The sequence below is a fragment of the Tupaia chinensis genome, unplaced genomic scaffold (genome assembly GCF_000334495.1).
Source record: "Tupaia chinensis unplaced genomic scaffold, TupChi_1.0 Scaffold000175_1, whole genome shotgun sequence".
Classification (NCBI taxonomy): Eukaryota; Metazoa; Chordata; class Mammalia; order Scandentia; family Tupaiidae; genus Tupaia; species Tupaia belangeri.
This window is the reverse complement of record NW_006159650.1, coordinates 3,748,854-3,771,026: the sequence shown is the minus strand read 5'-3', so window position 1 is coordinate 3,771,026 and position 22,173 is coordinate 3,748,854. Positions and strand designations below refer to the sequence as shown.

Sequence of the window (22,173 nt, the reverse complement as noted above, 5' to 3'; positions counted from 1 at the left end):
GAGAGAGAGAGAGAGAGAGAGAGAGAGGGAGGGAAAGTGAGAAAGCACTTCTCAGGAGAATGGCCACACTGCAATCCCTTCTCCATTCTTCTGGAATTTTGAGCACTCACACACATTCTGAGTGTTTTTTTTCGAGCTGTCAGGCCTGATACTCAAACCAATCAGCTCAGCTGGGATGAGGAATCTGTCATCCTGAGCCATCATTTCATTGGTGGTCCTCCTTTTTGTTAGGTGTTTATCCTCAGATTAGAATCATCTAGGGAACTTAATGAACTCTTAGAACCCAGAGCATGCTCTAGACAAGTTAAATCAGAATCTTTCAAGTGGGCCTGGGTACCACCACAAAGCCTTTTAAAAGCTTTTCAGGTGATTCTAAGGTCACTGTTTATAAAACTGCAATTTATCTTAGACTTGTGACCTTGTTGTTATTCCAGTCCACATTTGAGAGCAGTAGTATTTTAGCTTCTTTGAAGAATTGAGTTTTTTTCTTTCTTTTTCTTTTCTGTTTTTTTTTTTTAGAAAGATTTTTGCTACAGGGTGTGTATTGCTTGCCTGAAAGACAGAAAGTGAGAAATCACCCCCCCAGGGGAGGATGGCCATGCCACAGTCCATTCTTTTGGGATTTTGAGCACATACGCATATGCACCTGGCATGAATTTTTTTTTTTCCCTCCCATTTTATTTATTATTTTAAAAAATTTGACCAGGGATGGGGCTGGCAGGTGACTTGGTGGTTAAGAATGCTGGACTCCCACATGACCAACTGTGGTTCAAGTCCCGGACCTAGCACCTTGCTTTCTCTCTCTCTCACTCTATCCCTCTCTGGTCATATTGAAATAAATAAGTGAATGAATAAATAAATAAAATTAAGTAAAAAAAAAAAATGACCAGAGAGGGCAGCAAAGTGAGAAAGCAAGCTACCAGGTTCAGGCTTCAAGCTGTGGTTGGCCATGTGAGAGTCCAGTGCCTTAACCACCATGCCACCTGCCAGTCCTGAGTTTTTTATTTTTTAAAAATAATTATTTAATTTTATTTATTCATTCATTCATTTTACTTTGACCAGAGAGAGAGAGAAAACGAGAAAGGAAGCTACCAAGTCCAGGACTTGAATATGGTCAGCCATGTGGGAGTGTCCAGCGCCTTACCACCATGCCACCTGTTGATTTTCTGATTTTTTTTTTTTTAATAGAGAGTTTTTTGCTATGGGGTATGTGTACTTGCCAGGGAGATGAGAGAGACAGAGTGTGAGAAATCACCCCCTGGTAGGATGGCCAAAACGAGAAAGGAAGCTACCAAGTCCAGGACTTGAATATGGTCAGCCATGTGGGAGTGTCCAGCGCCTTACCACCATGCCACCTGTTGATTTTCTGATTTTTTTTTTTTTAATAGAGAGTTTTTTGCTATGGGGTATGTGTACTTGCCAGGGAGATGAGAGAGACAGAGTGTGAGAAATCACCCCCTGGTAGGATGGCCATGGCACAGTTCCTTCAGTTCTCCTTTTGGGATTTTGGGCATGCACGCACACATGTCTGGTATGAGTTTTTTTTTTTTTAATTTTTGGTTTAGGGTGTGTGTGCTTGCCAGAGACAGAGAAATCAACCCCTCGTGGTGGTGATCATGCCACAATCTCTTCAGTCTTTTGAGATTTTGGGCATGTGTGCACACATGCCTATATGAGTTTTAAGCCATTAGGTCTAGGACTCGAACTGTGGTCAACTATGTGGGGGTCTAGTGATGGAACCATTACACCATGTGTAGGTCCCAAGAAGAACTGAGACTTTGAATAGCTAACCCAGTATTAACTGTTGGGTCTAACTAAATTTATAGAATTGAACTTGGATCCTCATGATATACAGAGAAGAAGGAAATAGAACTGTAGAATTGGACATGAAAATTGGGAAGAAGTGGGCTTGTAAAGAAGGAGCTTATTTAATAGGGAAATAAAGAAGGAGCTTATTTAAGAGGTAAAGAGATTGTAAATAGACTTACAGATGCCTTTGTTTGTTTGTTTGTTTTTTGTTTTTTTGAGAGGTTTTTGGTATAGGACATGTGCGCTCTCCAGAAAGACAGAGACAGAGAGACAAAGCGAGAAATCACCCTCTAGGGGGGATGGCCAGGCCACAATCCTTCCTCCTCCAGTCTCCTCTTGGGATCTTGGGCATGCACGCACACGTGCCTGGCGTGAGTTTAAGCCACCGGGTCCAGGACTCGAACCGCAGTTGACTACATGGGAGTTCAGCGACATAGCCATTACACTAACTGCTGGTCCCCAGATGCATTTTTGTACACCAGCCGTTTCCTTAACTGAAGATCCTGCTATTATATCATTAGGGATTCATTGTCATTCATACAGGTTTTTTTTTTAAAAAAATCACTTTATTAGAATGATAAGTAATCTTGTTTAAACTTTCAGTAGCAAATCTTACAAATATAGTAATTTAGTAGAAACATGTATTTTGTTTTAAATTAATGCTTAATTCTTAATTGAGAATTTAATCTTAAAATATGTAATACCACTTACATAATCAGATTTCCTTGGGCATTTCTTACTACATTTACAAGTAAGTGATTCTTTTAATCACCTTGACATGAACTTAGACAAATCTAAGAATGATCTTTGTAAGGACTTAACTCTTAGAATATTTGAAATTCATTTAGTAAATTATTCTTTTTTACCCTATCAGACATGAAGAAAAGTAATTCAGTAATGGTAAAACTTGTTTCTGTGTCAGAGTAGCTTTAACTTGAGTAAATGTTTCTATACTTTGTTCTCTTTGTTATTTCTTATTTGTCAGCCTTCTTGGATCATGAATTAACTCCTTGAACCAAGAGGAGAGCAGTATTACTATCTTGAATAATCTTTTGGATTAAATAATCAGGTTGTGATAAAAGATTATAGGCCGGGACCAGCAGGTAGCTTGGTGGTTATGGTGTTGGACTGCTGCATAACCAACAGCAGTTGGAGTCCCACACCTGGCTGCTTGAAAATTACACTGGGCTTATGTGCGTGCATGCCCCAAATCCCAGGAGAATGGAGAAGGGATCCTGGTGTGGCCATCCCCTGGAGGTAATTTTCACTTTCCCTCTCATTCTCACTGTCTCTGGCAAGTGCACACATCCTATGCCAACACCTTAAACAACAACAAAAGATTATAGACCAAACTTGGAATTTGAGTGCATTTGCCAGATAGTAGACTCTATTTTAGTTGCAGATTGAGCGCTCTCTCTTTTTTTTTTTTATTGCTAAAGGGTGTGTACACTCAGGAAAAAAGAATCACCAGTGGAGTATGGTAATGCCACAATCCCTTCTCCCTATTTCTCCATCCTTTTTAGATTTTGGGTATGCATGCACATGTACCTGGGATGTTTTTCAAGTTGTTAGGTCTTTGACTCAAACTGCGGTCCACCATGTAAGATCCATTTTTCTGTGCCAAGCCATAGGTCTGCTCTGGTTGTGCCTTATTTATGGTAAGGCTACTTATTTAGCCATTTAAAATAATTCTCTCTTTTGCATTACTGTTTTTTATTTTTTCCCCCTTGTGGGAGTCTGTAGATCTTTCATTGTAAGTGTAGTCAATTTCTTTCATCTGTAGAGTCTGTCATGTATTGGTGTTTCATCATTGATAAATTGGAGACACTTAATGATCATGGCAGTGTAATGACAAATTATATTCTAGTGGTGTGGAAGTATAGAAATTAGAACCTTCCCTGTGCTGCTTTTTGGATTTTTTTTTTTTTTTTAATTTACAGAGGGTGCATACATTCTGGATGCCTCCTTCCCTCCTCCATGTTTTATAAGCCATTGAGAACTGGGCTTTGAACTACTTTTGGTTGGCTATGTGGGATCTGACTCCCTTTATCACTAGGTTGGCTCTATGTGTTCTAATGTTAGGCAGTTACTTAATCGGTACTTTAGTCTCTTGAGCTATATAATGAAGATAATAATAGTATCAAGGATTGTTAAAGAAGTTTTTGGGAAAAAATGATTCAATAGTGCCTACCATATTTTAATGATTGGTAGTGTTTATTATTAATGATATTGATAGACAAGATGTAATTGTGGGGAACCAGCAGTTAGCGTAATGGCTATGTCGCTGGACTCCCACGTAGTCGACCACGATTCACGTCCCGGACCTGGTGGCCTAAAACTCACGCCGGGCATGTGTGCGTGCATGCCCAAGATCCCGAGAGGAGAATGGAGGAGAAGGGATTGCGGCATGACCATCCCCCCTGGGGGGTGATTTCTCGCTTTCTGTTTCTATGTCTCTGTCTGTCTGGTGAGCGCACGTGCCCTATAGTGAAAATCTCTCCAAAAAAAAAAAAAAAGAAAAGAAAAAGAAAAGATGTAATTGTGTAGCTTTCCCTTTTAATTTCTATTTCTATAAAGTCTTTTTATGAATGCTGACTACCCAATGAATGAAACATAAGTTTATCCTTTTATGGATTACTACACTTTGGAGTAGATAAAGAGTAAGAATCTCTGGTGGTGGTCTGAGAGTCTCTTGACCTCGGCTGTACTACTTTAAAAGAGAATAGTTAATTGTTTCCACTGGCATACCTATCATAACACTTGCATCTGAGGAAAAGTGGCATGACTTTTCCTTTTGCATTGTCTATATCCTTACATTTATTTTACCAACCTGTCGTATTGGTTTTCTGAAAAAATCTCTATGATTGTGTAGTTCTCTCTAGCTCCCTCCCCTTTTCTCTTTAGTTATTTTGAATAGATGTTATTAGGTAAATACAAATTTATTGAATCGAAATACCCCCTCCTTCTTTTAAAAATGTTTATTCTATGAGTGAGAGAGACAGCACCCCCAACAGGTCTTGATGCTGCTATCCTCAGGTTCTGCCGGCCCCAGTCATAGTGTGTGTCTGGAGTATCCAGGGAAGTCTGTAGACAACCACCTGGAATCTTCCTATGTTGGTCCATCTCTTTTTTTGTTGTTGTTGTTGAAAGGTTTTTGCTGTAGGGAGTGTGTGCTGACCAGAGAGAGGCAGTAATAGGGAAAATGAGAAATCACCCTCCCGCCAGGGGCAGTGGCCATGTATGCACATGGACCTAGTGTGATTTTCAAGCTACTGAGTCCATGACTAGAACCTGGTTGCCATGTGTAAGTCCAGCACCTTAACCATTACACCATCTGCTGGCCCTGGTTGGTCTCCTAAGAATGTTGAGTTTTACTTCTGTGCTGCCTGAAGAAATCCTCCATTTTTAGTTTGAATAAAATTAAAAAGAAACCACATTTTTATAAATTTTTAATAAATTTAAAAAGTAACTTTCTGTGTGTGTGCTTGTCAAAGGGAGAGAGAGAGAGGGTAAATAGTGAAAGAGAGAAGACATAACCCCGGGGGTGATGACCACACTGCAGTCCCTTCTCTGTTCTCAGGATTTTGGGTGGTCATATGTGTCCTTGTAGTTGGCCGTATAGGGTCCAGCTGCCTTAACTACCATGCCTCCTGGCTGGCTTGCAACCCTTTTTTTAAAATTAGGGGAAGCCTTCTTAAAATTTTATTTTCATTTGTAGAGAAATTTTTGCTATAGGGTGCATGTGTTCGCCGGAGAGACAAAGAGACAGAAAGCGAGAAACCCCCCTGGATGCTGGCCATGCCACAGTCTCTTCTCCATTATCATCTCAGGATTTTGGGCATGCATGCATATGCACCCAGCGTGAGTTTTAAGCTGTCAGGTCCAGTATTGGAACCATGGTCAACTCTGTGGGAGTCCAGCAGCATAACCATTATGTCATCTGCTGGTTCCAGGAGAGGCCTTTTTTAATCTCTCATGCTTGCTCCCTTAAAGTCTACTTGCCTCACACTAATAAAATGACACCAGCATTCTTTTTTCTTTTTTATAATTTTTTTAAAATTTAATTTTACTTATTTAAATTTGACTAGAGAGGGGCAGAGTGACAGTACAAGTGAGAGTGAGTGAGTGAGTGAGAGAGAGAGAGAGAGGAGGGAAAGTGAGAAGGTGAGCTGCCAGGTACGGGACTTAAACCGAGGTCAGCCATGTGGGAGTCCAGCACCTTTAACCACCACGCCACCTGCTGGCCCCACACCAGCATTCTTTTGATTAGCTGTGGTACAGTATACCTTTTTTTTTTTTTTTTTGCCTTTTAGTCTTTCTGTGTTCTCATTTCTTGAAAATGATTACTCATTTTTTCCATGAGAGTGATGAGAGAAGATAACACGTGTGAGAGAGAGAAATAGAGGACCAACAGCGTCCTCATGCAGCAATTTGCCCCCAGCCCAGCCAGCCCAGATCATGGGCTTGCATGTGCTTGGTGTGTATGGGTAGACCTCTGGATGTGAACTGGGGACTTCCTTATGTGGGTCCAATGTCACAGTGTTGTGTTACTGCTGTGCCACTGCTATTGGCCTGTATTTTCATTTTTAAAGTGTATCTCTTGGATGTGGTGTGCAGTTTTTATTTTTTGTTACAGAGCTTGTGTACTTATAGAACACAGAGACAGAGAGGGAAAGCAAAAAACTCCCCAGTGGGAATGCTCATGCTGCAGTCCCTTCTCTATTCTCCTTTTGAGATTTTGGGCATGCACACACATGTGCCTGGCATGTTTCTCCAGCCACAGGTTCTGGGGCTTGAACATGCAGTTGGCTACATGGGATCCAGTACCACTACCTCTGTGCTACCTGTAGGCTGCAGCATATAGTTTGTTTTAAAGAATTATTTTTTTAGTTTTATTCATTGCCATTATTTTATTTATTTATTTATTTATTTTTGAAATTGACCAGAGAGAGAGAAGGAAAATGAGAAAGCAACCCACCAGGTCCAGGACTCGAGCCACAGTCAGCCACATGAGAATCCAGCCAGCCACATGAGAGTCCAGCTGCCTTACCCACAGTGTCACCTGCTGGATCCGTGTATAGTTTTATTATATATTGTTTTGGTTGTGCTAGATCATTTGTATTTAATATAAGTACTTAAATGTAATTTGTTTTATAAGATACCTGTTTTCTTATCTCTCTCACTTTCTTTTATATTAAATATTCCATTTATTTTTTATTATATGCTATTTTAGGTTTTTTTTCTAGAGATTATAATATGCATTATTACCATTTGCTCTAAATTAGTTTCTTTATCATGTCTCTGTCTCTTTTTTTTTTTTATTTTTTGAGAGGTTTTTGCTATAGGGCACGTGTGCTCTCTAGAAATTCTAGAGAGCCAGAGAGACAGAAAGTGAGAAATTACTCCCCAGGGGGATGGCCATGCCGCAATCCCTTCTCCTCCATTCTCCTGTTGGGATCTTGGGCATGCATGCACATGTGCCTGGTGTGAGTTTAAGCCACTGGGTCCAGGACTTGAACCACGGTCGACTATATAGGAGTCCAGTGACATAGCCATTACGCCATCTGCTGGCCTCTTTATCACTTCTCAAGCAAATAAATTAAAAAGTTGTCCCTCTCCTGTCATTTGGACTAGTATTATATTTTACTTTTATGTAACGAATTTTCAAAATGTGCTATTTTTTTTTTTTTTTTCCCTCCGAAGCTGATAGTGTGTGGGTCTGGGTTAAAGTAATCCATAACCAAATGGCTCTGGTCTTTATTGCATTCAATTCATCTCTGTCTTTCCATGTTTTGAGAGCAGGATCAAGATTTCCCTTTCCTTTCCAGCAGAGTTTGGAATTTGGGCTCTAGTGAAATTGCTGAGATGTCTGTACTTTGTAATACAGTTGCCACCTTTCTTTTTTTCTTAAAGTGATTTCTTTTTTTTTGGCCAGTAGGGCATGTGGGCTTGCTGGAAAGATAGAGACTGAAAGTGAGAAATCACCCAATGGGAAGATGGCCACACTGCAATCCCTTCTCTTCCATTCTGCTCTCAGAATTTTGGGCACACATGTGCCCAGCATGAGTTTCAAGCCACTGTATCTGGGACTCAAACTGTGGAGTCGGCCATGTGGCATCTAGCACCTTTACGTCATACCACCTTTTAGCTCTGGTTGTTACTATTTTTTAAAAATTTTTCCATAGGGTGTCTGTGCTTGTGGGAAAGACAGACAGAGGGAAAGTGAGAAAGCATCCCTTACAAGGGGATGGTCCTGCTGCAGTTCTTTCTTCCTTTCTCGATTTTGGGCATACATATGCATGTGACTGGTGTGTTCTTCAACCTCCCGGGTCCAGGACTCAAACCGTGCAGTTGGCCATGTGGGATACAGCTGTCTTAACTATCACGTCACCTCCTGACCCAAGTACAGTGCTTTTATTTGATTTTTTTTTTCATTTATCATGACAGAGTGCATATACATGTGAAAGGTATGCATGCACACATACATACACATTCCAAGGCCTTGTTACACTGTGATACCCTTTCCCATCCCTCCAGCCTTTCAGGATCTTGCATGAAATACACAGCATGTTTTCGGACCAATGTGGGATCTGAACCCATAGTTGACCATGTGGCTTCCAGTATTGTAGTTCAATATGCTACCACCTGTGCCCTTGAGGCTGGACTAGCTGTCACTTCATTCATTCATTTATTTGTTTAAATTTTTTATTCATTCATTCATTTTACCATTCATTTATTCGTAGTGTGGGCACCACCACACCCTATTCATTTATTTATTTTAATTTGGCCAGAGGAAGACAGACATACAGAGAGAAGGAAAGTAAGAAAGCAAGCCACCAGGTCTGGGACTCAAACCTGAGTGGCCATGTGAGAGTCCAGCATGTTAACCACTGCCACCTGCTGGTCCCCAACTGTCACTTCTTTGAAAACCTTAGAAAAGAGGTTGAAAACATTCATCTCATTAGAATCTGAGGATAATTACTTATGAAAGATGCCAAATTTTTTATATAAGACCCTCTTTGTTTCATTATTGTGTTTATTATATAGAAATGTGATGTAATTACTAGATTTTCCATTACATGGTGACTCAATGCAGCTTAAAATATGGGAGAAAGCTAAAGGTCAAATATATAGGACAAATACTAAATATTAATACTACTAGAAGATCCTGATTTTAGTCTCCTAAACTTTACAGAAAAGACTGCTTTCTCCCATAGCTTTTTTTTTTTTTTTTGCTACAGGGCACATGTGCTCGCCAGCGAGACAGAGAGACAGAAAGCGAGAGATCACCCCACAGCAGGGGATGGCCACGCCACAATCCCTTCTCCTCCATTCTCCTCTCGAGATCTTGGGCATGCACTCACACGTTCCCGGCATGAGTTTTAAGCCACTGGGTTCAGGACTTGAACCATGATCAACTACGTGGGAGTCCAGCAACATGGCCATTACGCTAACTGCTGGTCCCCTCTCCATAACTTTCTAATTAGTCAGGCTGTATGTCTTTTGTGTTTTTTTGGAGAGGTTTTTGCTATAGGGCATGTGCATTCGCCAGAAAGACAGAGAGACAGAAAGTGAGAATAAAGATACTGAATGTCTTTTCATGGGTTTGCTATTGTTATTATGCTTTTATGGTGAAGCTTATGTTCCTTTTGCCCATTTAAAAACACTGGGTGTCAAGTTTCAAAGTTCTTTACATATTCTGATATAAGTTTTTCATACGATATATACTTTGTGAATATTTTGTTATAGCCTATGGTTGTATTTTTATTCTCCTGAGAGTGTCTTTTGAATAGAACTTGTTAGTTTTGATGAAGTCCAGTTTGTACTTTTTTGGATTGTGCATTCGTGTCATATCAGAAATTGTAGCATAGCTGTAGGTCATAAAGATTTTCTCCAGTGTTTTGTTTTAGGCATTTTATGGTTTTAAGTTCTAGGGGATCCACATTGAGATAATTTTTGTTTATAATGCATGGTATCACTCTGAATTCATTTATTGTTATATTTGGCAAATGTATATCCAGTTTTTCCAGTGCCATCTGTTTCGTCTTTTCTCCAGTGAATTGCTTTTGTACTTTTGTAGAAAAATCATTTGTGTAGACGTGTAGTCTATTGTAGAAAAATCATTTGTGTAGACGTGTAGTCTACTTCTGGATCCTTTGGTCCATGTTGATCTTTCTGCCTATATACCAGTATCTTGCTGTTTTATGTACTTTAGCTTCATAACAAGTCTTGAAGTATTGTTTTTGTTCTTTTAAAAAACTTTGACTTGTCTAAGTTGTTTCCATTTGCATGTAAATTTCAGAATAAAATTGTTAATTTCTACAAAAAAATCCTACTGGAGTTTTGATTGAGATGAGTTTGAATATATGGGCCAATTTATTGTTCTTTTGAATCTTTTTAAAATTTTTCTCTGTTTTATAGTTTTCAGTGTGACTTCACATTTTTTTTTTTTTTTTTGGGGGAGGTTTTTGCTATAGGACGCAGGCGCTTGCCAGAAAGACAGAGAGATAGAGATAGAGAGAGATAGAAAGTGAGAAGTCACCCCCCGGGAGGGATGGCCACACCGCAGTCCCTTCTCCTCCATTCTCCTCTCGGGATCTTGGGCACGCACACACATGTGGCCAGCATGAGTTTAAGCCACCAGGTCCGGGACGCAAACTGTGGTTGGCTACATAGAAGTTCAGCCACATAGCCATTCCGCCAACTGCTGGTCCCACTTCACATGTTTTTTCAGATTTATCCCTAAGTATTTATTATTTTATGACATTAGTGTAAACAGTGTTGTTATTAAAACTTGCTTTCCAACCAGGTGTTGTCCAATAAGCATGTGGCTCCTGATCATCTGTTGCAAATCTGCCAGCGCATCGGCCCTATGTTGGATAAAGAAATTCCACCCAGTATTTCAAGAGTCACGTCTTTACTTGGTGCGGGAAGGCAGTCTTTGCTACGTACAGCAAAAGGTACCTTAATTTGAAGAAGTGTTCTGCTTTGTATTAATAGCTTAATTATTATAATTGTGAAGTAATGTGAGCATTGTGGAAGAAAGGTGATATGTAACTATAACTCATGCTGTGGACTACAATATTCTCTGCATTTAGCATAGAACATTTTATTACTTAAGTGTTTAATGGGTTTTCTGCATTTAAAAAATGATAAAGATATAGATGTTAAGCTAAAAAAGCTTGAATTTATTCTGAGATGTGTTTGAAGTTTTATCAATGTGAGTTCTTAATTTTCCATTTTGTAGCTCACTTACAACTTCATTGAATGTAATTGTATGTGTCTAATAAACTCTTTAAATAGTAGAAGTATTTCACTTGATATTAAGATTTTTGAAAGCCCTTTCGTAAGGGTAAGTGATACTCAAAATTTAGTAGCATTTGAAAACAAGCACCAAAAATGTAAAATTGCATGGTTTTTTTTTTTTTTTAACCAAATTTTTTTGCAAAGTTTTGTGCTAGCGAAATGTTTGGAATTGCTATTTTTTTCTGTTAGCTTGGTATAAATGACTTAGACTAAGTATATGTATGTGATATGATCAATGTATGCACGTGGCTAAACTGCTAATGGGCAAGATTGTTGGTCCTCCTGATCCTTAGCATACATCAAGTTCACCCGTGATTACTTTTTGCTAAGTTTTTTTGTTGATGTGATGCAACCTACCTCTTAGATGCACCACTGGTATAAAGTTTGACTGAGAAAGAGCAGCCTTCCCTCTTGGTTCTATGCGACTGGTTTGACAGCTGTAGTAGTTGTTTCTTTGTGCTCTATAGCCTTGCCACACTGTGGCTCTAATCAGGAAATGTCCTTCTTCCCTATTTGTAATTACTCTATTTTAGGTTGTAATGTAGCAGTTACTTGGGTAGCCTATTTTCCTTTGTTTTCTTGTGTCAAGCTCAATGTTGTTTTGTGATGAGCACTGCTTTAGAACCAGCCCACTTTAGAAAAGACTTCAGCAAGCTTGCCCTAGGGTAGGGGCCATATTTCTCTGTTTTGTACTAGTGCCACAAGAGGATGCCTTGTAACTGCTTTTGGTCATGATAGTGCTAATGAATCCATTCATGTAAAATGAAATATGCCTGTTAGTTTGGGGCACCCGAGGCTCAGTAGAGGTTTTCCTATGATGCTTCCCTCCCTTCCTCTTTAAGTTGTTAAGCTGTTTGTAGCACAGCATGACTTCTCCTGTGTTGTACTGCTGTCTCCTAGAGAAGGCAGGCATTTTTTCTTAGTGCATTTCTTGGTAAGTCAAGGAGGGATAGAACTTTAGAATTAGTGTTCAGACTTACAGATCTTATATATGTGCTCTTCTGTAAAGGATTATCTGTGATCCTAATACCAGGACAATTAAAGTTATTTTAGTTTTGTCAATACTTTTTAAGGAGACTAAGGTCTTGGCAGTATTAGCCAAATTAACTTTAAAGCTGGACAAGTTAATTATAACATTTAAGTCAAGAATTTTCATACAAGTCAAAAAGTTAAATTTTCCTTACACAAGTTTCCATTTTTAAAAAGTTGGACCAGTCGTTATTAAGATCTTTTATCTTTACTGTTGTATGATATAATTCTGCATTGAAAAATACTTATTTGCCATTAAATAGAACTTAGAGTCAAATGATCTGGTTTTATAAGTCCATCTTTACTAATCATTTGCAGTGGATCATTTTAAAGGTCCTGGAACCTTTGAGCCTCAGTTACCTCACTTGTAAACTGGCGAAAATACCTACCTCACAGGGTTGTTGTGAGGATTCAATGAGATCATGTATGTGGAAAGCACTTTGTCAATTGTAAAGTGCTACACAAATGTTAGTTGTTGTTGCTGCTGTATCTGAGATGTCTTAATTTTTTTTTTCCCTTCAGAAGTAGTCTAATAAACCTCCAGGTCTTTTCTGTTAAAGTATTTTAGTTGGTAAAACTTTGAATAAACAGTTTATTGCAATATACGTAAGTATTCTATAAAATTTTTGGGGGGGTTAACTTTCAAGATTTTATGTGTGTCTAAAATTCATTTTAAAGACTGCAGGCACACAGTTTGGAAGGGCTCTGCCTTTGCTGCTCTTCATAGAGGAAGACCTCCTGAAATGCCGGTGAATTATGGTTCCCCACCAAACCTTGGTGAGTGAGGTTGGCCTTTGAGGTGCCCCAAGCCATTCTTTGAATTTCTTGACAAACTATAAATGTTATATTAAAATTTTAAGGGAAACACTGATAAGTTTTATTGTTTCAGTAGTAACAAGTATCACATTTCTAGTTTTCTTATTAATAAAATTTAATAAGTAACAGTCTTATCATAGTAAGTCTTGAGACTTTACAATTTCTTGAACATAGATTCTGTGGCCCTCTTGAATTGTTTGGGAGTTTTTCTTAGCTTTTTACCTACTGGCTACCCCTTAACCATTTTTGTTTATTTTTATTTCCTAGTGGAGATACATCGAGGAAAACAGCTCACAGGGTGTTCCACTTTCAGTACAGCATTTCCAGGAACTATGTATCAGCATATAAAAATGCACAGGAGGATTCTCGGACATCTATCTGCTGTTTACTGTGTAGCATTTGATAGGACAGGACATAGAATCTTTACAGTGAGTTAACATTTTAAACTCAATTTGATTGTACCTGGAGCACTTTGGTATGCTTCAGAATCATCTTGGAAATTTTCTAAGACCTAAGGTTTATGTGTCTCATTCTTAGAAATTTGAACTCAGATCTTGTAGGGCCTATGAATTTATAAGTGTAGTTGGTACCCCAAGTGATTGAACTGCAGATAGTATTATGTTTTGTGTAGAGAAACATTGATTTAGAATAATGGTTTTTATACATGATCATTAAGGATTCTTAAAAACACATGTACCTAATATTTGAGCTCATTCTCGACTTAACAAATTAATTAATTTTTTGGGGGGGTAGGGAGAGGTTTTCACTATAGGGCACATGTGCTCGCCAGAAAGACAGAGGGACAGAAAGTGAAAAATCACTGCCCAGTGGGGATGGCCACGCTGCAATCCCTTCTCCTCCATTCTCCTCTTGGGATCTTGGGTATGCATGCACCGGCGCCCAGCATGAATTTAAGCCACCGGGTCCGGGACTTGAACCACAGTTGACTACATGGGAGTTCAGCCATGTAGCCATTACACCATCTGCTGGTCCCAAAATTAATTATTAGTCTAAGTATATGTATTAACCAAAATCCCCCCAAATTAGAAACAAAACAAACAAAAAATATCACCACAGCCTCTCCAGGTGATTCTTTCTCACATTGACTAATCACCATTCCAGGAAAATAGACTTAAGTATAAGATAACCTTTTGGTGTTGAATTATAAACCTATATGAAAATATTTCAGATTTGATTTACTATTTTAATTTTTTTTTTTAAACTTGAATGACTGGGAAGTTTCAGTTTGTACATAAGAGATTCAGAGTAGATGCACAAATGTTTGTTGAATGAATGGGTGCTGGTTAATAATATAAAACTTTTGTTTTAGTCCTTTATAACAAGACTGCTATTCTCAGTATTTTTGGGGAATTGCCATATAATCTTATTTCTCTGCCTATAATACTCAGCAGTTATTTAGCTCAAGTTACTCTTATCATTTAACCATTCATTGTTAATTGATGGAGGTGAGCCATGAACTTTGAGTTTTTAGTTGGCAGAGAATTTTGGGAAAAACTCTACAGTTGTCCATTATTTTGGCAAATGCTCAAGTCACGTAGTATTTGCATATACCTATGAATATCCTCCTATATACTTTATATTATCTCTAGATTACTTACACTATGTAATGCAATATCAATGATGTGGAAATAGTTTTTAAACTGTATCGTTTCAAGGATAATGATAAAAAGTCTGTACATGTCCAGCACAGATGCAACCCTCATAGCTCTGGTAAATAGTGCATATCAACAACAATGGAACATTTTTGATCTGTAGTTTATTGAATTCCCAGTTGTGGAACCCATGGAGATGGGTGTTTATAATGTTCTCTGACCCATCGAAATGACATTTCACAGCATTTTTCTATAGACTTCTTTGCTTTGAAGAAAAACACTATTATATCATAAAGTTCTGACCATAACAGTCAAAATTTGTAGATTATTCTGCATTTGGGAAGAGGAAGAATAATAGATACTTAATTTGGGTGGCATGCAATAGGTATTCTTTTAAATAATTTGAGAGACTTAACTGTACTAACATTGTTTTTGGGTGTATTTTTTTCTTAGGGCTCAGATGATTGTTTGGTTAAGATTTGGTCAACACATAATGGCCGTCTATTATCCACATTAAGAGGTCATTCTGCAGAAATTTCAGATATGGCAGTAAACTATGAGAATACGATGATTGCTGCAGGGAGCTGTGATAAAATCATTAGAGTGTGGTGCTTGAGAACTTGTGCCCCAGTTGCTGTTCTCCACGGACATACAGGATCAATTACATCTTTACAGGTAAACTTCCAGCTTTGATAAATATTGTCATCTTTTCCTTTAAAACTCTTTTTGGAATTAAGAGAGATTTAGTAAATATGTGATCCGTTTTAAATTTAGCACAGCAAGAGGAATTATTCATATTTAAGGGTGCTATAATAAATAACTCACATAGTAGAGTTTTATGTGAAGCCTTCATGGATGACTTTTGCTTCTTTGAGGTTTATGGTTTAACTGGGTGAGTATCAGTTTCAAACTGGTGTTAGATTAATTATTTTCTGCTCTAGTACTTGTGGATTTTGATAAGTTAAATTTTTCTGAAATATTAAACAATTTATTTCATAGTACGTGGAGGATAATTTGAACCATAAACAAAGTAGACAGAGAAGTGTAACAAATCCTTGTGGACCTTTTTTCGTAGTACGTGGAGGATAATTTGAACCATAAGCAAAGTAGACAGAGTAGTGTAACAAATCCTTGTGGACCTATGAACCCATAGCCTTGTATTTAAACCCTTTCACCTTGTATTTAAAGCACATTGTAGATTTCATATCATTTCACCTACAAGTATTTCAATATATATTTCTTTTACTCCCTTAAAAAAACAAACTATAACATTGTCACACAGTTTTGATGTGTAAATTTCTATTTGTCTCTAAATGGCAAAATTTTGTTTATTTGAATTAGAAGCAAAAAAAAGCCTGTGCCTTGTAACTAGTAGCTATAGATTAAAACAAAACAAACGGAAAACATAAATTTACCTCCTTGATCAATTTTTAAAAAATTCCCTTGCAGTTTCTTTGTTGAAGGAACTGGGTTGAATGTGCAGAAAATTACAACTAATTAAAATATCACAATAAAACTTTACAAATCAAAGACAAAATTTTTGTAGAGGGAAAAATAGAAGAGCAGTGATAAGACTGGGCTAGTTACTCAGATTGAAAAAGTGAAAGTTTGCAGACAAAGGGTTTGTGTGTGTGTGTGTGTGTGTGTGTATATATATATTTATTTTTGGAGAGTTTTTGCTTTAGGGCGTGTGTGCTTGCCAGATAGAGACAGAAAAGCAAGAAATCACCCCCCAGGGGGGCATGGCCACACTACAGTCCCTTCTCCTTCATTCTATCAGGATTTTGGGTATGAATGCACACATGCCAGGCATAAGTATAGAGCCATCAAGTTCAGGATTCAAACCACGGTAGACTATGTAGGAGCACAGTGCCATAACCACTATACAATCTACTGGTCACTATATATTTAATTTTTTTAAAAAAATTTTGCCAGAGGCCTGTGTACACTCAAGGGGGAATGCAGGGGATGGGGATGGCGGGGGAGTAAAAATGAAAATCAACCCCCCCCCCCCCCACGGGGGGGGGACACTGGTCACACTGCAATCTCTTCTGAATTTCTTCCTTTGTTTTGAATCTTGGGCATGCATGCACATGTGCACAGTGTGTATCTAAAACTGCCAGGTGTATTAAACTGCATAGTCAGCTATGTGGGCTCCAACCACTTAAACCATTATATCACAGTCTGGCCCAAATTAGTATTTTTTTTTTTTTTAAGAGGAGAGACTTTCACTATAGGGCATGTGAGCTCACCAGAGAGACAGAGACAGAGAAAGACAGAAAGTGAGAAATCATCACTGGAGGGGATGGCCATGCCACAGTCCCTTCTCTTGGTGTCTTGGGCATGTATGCACACTTGCCCAGAGTGAGTTTTAAGCCACTGGATCCAGGACTTGAACCAAGGTCAACTATGTGGGAGTCCAGTGACATAACCATTATGTTATCTGCTTGTCCTATATGAGTAGTATTTTAAAAGTGTTACTAGAAAATAACTACCATTCAAGCATTCTGACTTTGTTGAAAATGTTATTGAAGAATAAAAGTGCAGTAAATGCATTTTAGACAGGTATCTATTCTTCCATTTCTCTGTCTTTTCAGGATTTTGGACCATGCACACAGAGGTTAAGTGTGTATTTCAAGCTACCAGGGCCGAACTATGTGGTTGGTCACGTGGGGTCCAGGTTCCTTAACCACCATTCGATTGGCTGACCCAATAGTATTCTTCAGGTGGAGAGGGGATGTGATTCCAGGCAGAAGCATGGAAATGTAAGAAGGTACAGGCCAGCAGTTGGCACATTGGTTAAGGGGGCTGGATCCCATGTGACTGCATGGTTTAAGTCCTGGACCCAGCAGCTTGAAAATGATGCAGGACCAGCAGGTGGTGTGGTGGTTAAGCGGCTGGACTGTCCCACATGGCTGACCATGGTTCGAGTCCTGGACCTGGTGGCTTGCTTTCTCACTTTACTTCTCTCTCTCTCTCTCTGTGTCTCTCTGATCAAATTAAAGTAAATGAATGAATAAATAAGATTAAATAAATAATCATGCTGGGTATGTATGTGCCTGTCCAAAATCCTGAGAGGAGATTTGAGAAGGGATTACAGTATGGCCACCCCTCCTGGAGGGTGATTTCTCACTTACCCTCTCCCCATTTCTCTCTCTGGTGAGTACAAGTGCCTACAGCAAACTACCATAAATAGATATATGGATAAGTGGAAATAAAGGTTGACTATAAAACAAGCATGACATCTTCCGGGGTTTAAAATATGTCCAAAATTAAACAATAGCATATATGTTAGGAGGAGATTATTTTACTATTCTAAGATCTTTGCATTATTTGAGAAGTTGAAAGTACAAGTTTATGGTAGGTTGTTGAGGATTTTTATGTTTTATTATTATTATTTTTTGCTATGGGGTGTGTGTGCTTCACACACACAGAAAATAAAAGAGCAGTGGTCACCCTCCTAGGGAGGATGGCAATGCCACAATCCCATCACCTCCATTTTCCTCTTGGGATTTTGGGTATTTATGTGCGTGAGCCTCAGGGGTTTTTCAAGCACTTGAGCTGTGCACTTGGCCATGTGAGATCCAGCCTCCTTAACTACTATGCCAAGGTTTATGTTAAACTTTAAGATGAAGATGTATTCCATAATCTTTAGCATTTCTAAGCAGTTGAAAGGATAAGAGAATACAAAACTACCAGGGTCATAGAGGCAGGAAATATGGACTTATTTAAAAAAGATAAAAGTAGAAGGCAAGAGAGTAGTAAAAAAGAAACAACGAATGTAACATTATTGCAGTGATACTAGGATATGGTCACATGTTGGTATAAGCATAAAGTTTTTTTTTTTTTTTTTTTAAAGAATTATTCTATTTAACTTTAATTAATTAAGAAATTGTAACTTGATCAGAGAGAGACAGAGAGAGAGAGAAGGAAGGAGGGAGGGAAAGAAAGAAAACAAGCTACTAGGTCCAGGACTCAAACCACAGTTGGCCTTGTGGAAGTCCAGCGCCCTTAATCACCATGTCACCTGCTGGCCCCATAAGCATAAGTGTTTTTTGTAAATGCTTGAAATGGTCCAAATAAGAGACAGAGATTTCAGATTTAGCTGGAAGATGGAACTTGGGTGTATGTTTTATCCTCCTTTTTGAGAGAGATTTTTGCTGTAGAGTGTATGCACTCACTAGAGAGACAGAAAGTGAGAATCACCTCCCAAGGGGGATAGCTATCCACAGTCCTTTCTCCATTCTCCTCCTGGGATTTTGGGCACGCACACAGGCACCCAGTTTCAATTTCAAACTGCTGGGTCTGGGACATGAACCATGGTTGGCAATGTGGGAGTTGCAAAATAACCACTATACCATCTGCTGGCCCATGTTTTATCTTTTATATAAGGTTTTGCAGAAGCCGAGAGGTTGAAAGCAATAAATTACCGTGTAGACATAAACTAAAAAAGATGAGTATAGTTATACTAATATCAGGTATATAGGCTTTTTAAGGCAAATAATGTTTTTAGAAAAATTGTCAAAGGGCTCATGTGCATGTGGGGGTTGGGGTGGAGGACCCACACACACACACTGGTGGGTTTGTTCATGCCACAGTGTGTTCGCCTCCATTTATCCATTCTCTCTTTTTAAAAAAATTTTTATTAATTTATTTTAAAAAATTTGACCAGAGAGAGAGAAATTGAGAAAGCAAGCCAGCAGGTCCAGGAGTTGAACCACAGTCGGCAATGTGGGAGTCCAGTGCCTTAACCGTCATATCACCTGTGGGCCCCTCCATTTCTCCAGTGTGTTGGGATTTTTGGACAAGCATGCATGTGGGTGCCTGGTGTGTTTTTCAAGTCACCCGGGACCAAGATTTATCTCCTGCACAGTTGGCAGTGTGGAATCTGGCTCCCTTTACCAACTTGGGACCTGACCTGGGAAGTAACTTATTTTTTAAAGAGATTTTTTGCTATAGGGTGCGTGTGTTCACCAGAGAGACAGAGACAGACAGAAAGTAAAATATCACTCCCCAGGGGAGATGGCCACACCGTAATCCCTTTTCTATTCTCTTCTCTAAAACACACGTGCCCAGTGTGTTTTAGGCTGCCAGATCCGAGTCTCAAACCACAGTTGACTATGTGGGAGTCCAGCGACATAGCCATTACACTAACTGCTGGTCCCAACAGCTAAAATTTCTTGAAAGACTAAAAATATTGGTAAAAGACAGATTAATAGGGGAATAAAAAAGAAATATTAACAAATGACCCATTAGTCAGATTTGTAAAAGGAATGTCAGTACAGGTCCTTCAGACATAAAAGAGAATATTATAAGCAAGAGAATTGAAAGTGAATACTCAGGAAAACACTAATCAAGACTGATAGAAGAAGAGAATTTGAGATGTCTAACTATGAAATGCATTGAATCTATAGTTAGCAATATTTTTCATCTATTTGATATTTCTGTCAAAAATGTTTATCTGAATTTCATGAGGAAGTAGACAAATCCAAATTGACAGTCTGCACAACAAATATCATATACTTTTTCAAGAAGGACAAAAAAAGTGAGAAAACGGTTCCTTATAGAACCTCAGAGAATGTGGCAAGCATAATGCAGTGTGAGTGTTGGTCTGGGTTCTGGTTCTAGGACAGAAAAACTAAAAAATGGATGTTTGACAAGTTAGGGAAGTTGAAATACAGAATGTGTACTAGATAATAGTATTGTATCAGTATTGAATTTCTTAAGTGTTAATAACTATTAAAGTTATGGAGGAAGATGTTGTTAAAGGATACATACTGACAATTTTACGTACAACGTACCAAATGGTTATATCTTCATTAATACTGATTGCTACATCAAGAGACAGGTGTGGCAAACTATTAACCATTAGTGAATTTTGGTGTCTGGCATATGAGTGCGTAATGTACTATTATTACAAGTTTTACATAGATTAAACAGGTGTAAAGATGTTTGGGATACTGTGGCCTGATGGTTAAGGAAGCCAGATCCCATATGACCAACTGCATGGTTCAGATCCTGCTTCTGACAGCTTAAGAAACATGATGGGCATGTATGCCCCAAATCCTGAAAGGCTGGAGAAATGGAGAAGGGATTGTGGCATGATCATGCCACACATTGGGGTGGTTTTTTTCCCTCTCTCTCTGGTGAGTGGATGTGCCTTCTGTCAAAAACCAAACCCAAAAAGTTTAAGGAAAACAAACAGAACACTGCTACTATAACTGTTCTACATTATCATAGCAAGTACTGCTAGGTGGGAAAGAGCTAAAATATATAAAATATTGGAAAGAAAAAGATAGAATTCTCATTTTCTGAAAGTTCAGTTGCCTACTATAAAAATCCCAGGGGCCAGTAGTTGGCATAGAGGTTAAAGCACTAGATCCCACATGGCTGACTGTGTGACTTGAGTCCTGGACCTGGAGGCCTGAAGATCAAGCCGTGTACGTGTGCGCCCAAAATGCTGAGGAGATGGAAGAACAGGGATTGTGGTGTGGCCATTTCCTCCAGGGATTGCTTTCTCACTTTATCTCTTGCTGGCAAATGTACACTCCGTATAGCAAATACTGCCAAAAACAGCCTCCAAAAAACAAGAGGATGAAAAGCCTAAACAATTTGCAGTTTACCTTATGAAATAATAGCTCAGGAACTGGATAATGATGATGTTTGCACATTGCGAATGTACTAACCACTACTGAATTGTTGACTTTAAAATGGTTAATATGGTGAATTTTTAAAGAGAATTTTACATTTCCCTCCACAGACAATAGCTTGTCTAGAATGTGCATATGAAAAGGAAACATTTACATGTAACAGTTAATAGGGGGGCAGATTACCTTTGAATAATATGGCTTTTTTTTTTTTTTTTGAGAGGTTTTTGCTATAGGGCGCGTGTGCTCGCCAGACAGACAGAGAGAGACAGAGAGACAGCAGGAAATCACCCCCCCCAGGGGGGATGGCCACGCCGCAATCCCTTCTCCTCCACTCTCCTCTCAGGATCTTGGGCACGCACGCACACGCACCCGGCGTGAGTTTAAGCCACCGGGTCCGGGACTCGAACCACGGTCGACTACGTGGGAGTCCAGCGACATAGCCATTGCGCTAACTGCTGGTCCCTCAATATGGCGTTTTTTTAAAGAATTATTTTACTCAACTTTAATCTGACAAGAGATGGACAGAGAGAGAAAGGAAGAGAGAAAGAGAAAGTGAGAAAGTAAGCCACCTGTCCTGGACTTGAACCTCTGTCAGCCATGTAGGAGTCCAGTACTCTTAAACACCACCCCACCTGCTGGTCCCATTAATATGTTCTTTAATAACAAAGCAGAGATTCAGGATACATTAAGAACTCCTGTTCACATCAGCAGGTGGTGCTGTGGTATAGGTGCTGGTCTCATGCATAGTTGATGACTTGAAACTCACGCCAGAAATGAATATGTGCATGCCCAGAATACTGACAGGAAAATGGAAAAGGGATTGTGGTATAGCCATCCCCCCCAGGGGTTGATTTTTCACTCTCTCTCTCTCTCAGTCCTCTGGCAAGTGTACGGGCCCTATAGAGAAAAAAAAAAAATCTCTCTTAAAAAAAAAAAAAAAAAGAAAAAAA

The 22,173-nt window shown here is 38.9% G+C and overlaps 1 protein-coding gene across 4 annotated transcripts in view; it reads left to right on the top strand.

The window, feature by feature from the left end:
• BRWD1 (bromodomain and WD repeat domain containing 1) overlaps positions 1–22,173 on the top strand; it is a 162,539-nt gene that overhangs the window by 5,403 nt on the left and 134,963 nt on the right. For 3 of the 4 annotated variants that reach the window (XM_027770963.1, XM_006146293.3, XM_027770964.1), the window contains exons 5-8: positions 10,619–10,769; positions 12,823–12,921; positions 13,228–13,388; positions 15,027–15,248. In XM_027770963.1, coding sequence (XP_027626764.1) covers positions 10,619–10,769; positions 12,823–12,921; positions 13,228–13,388; positions 15,027–15,248 — 633 coding nt within the window. Of the gene's footprint in view, positions 1–10,618; positions 10,770–12,822; positions 12,922–13,227; positions 13,389–15,026; positions 15,249–22,173 lie in introns of those variants that run through there. The other variant, XM_027770965.1, reaches the window with a different exon arrangement.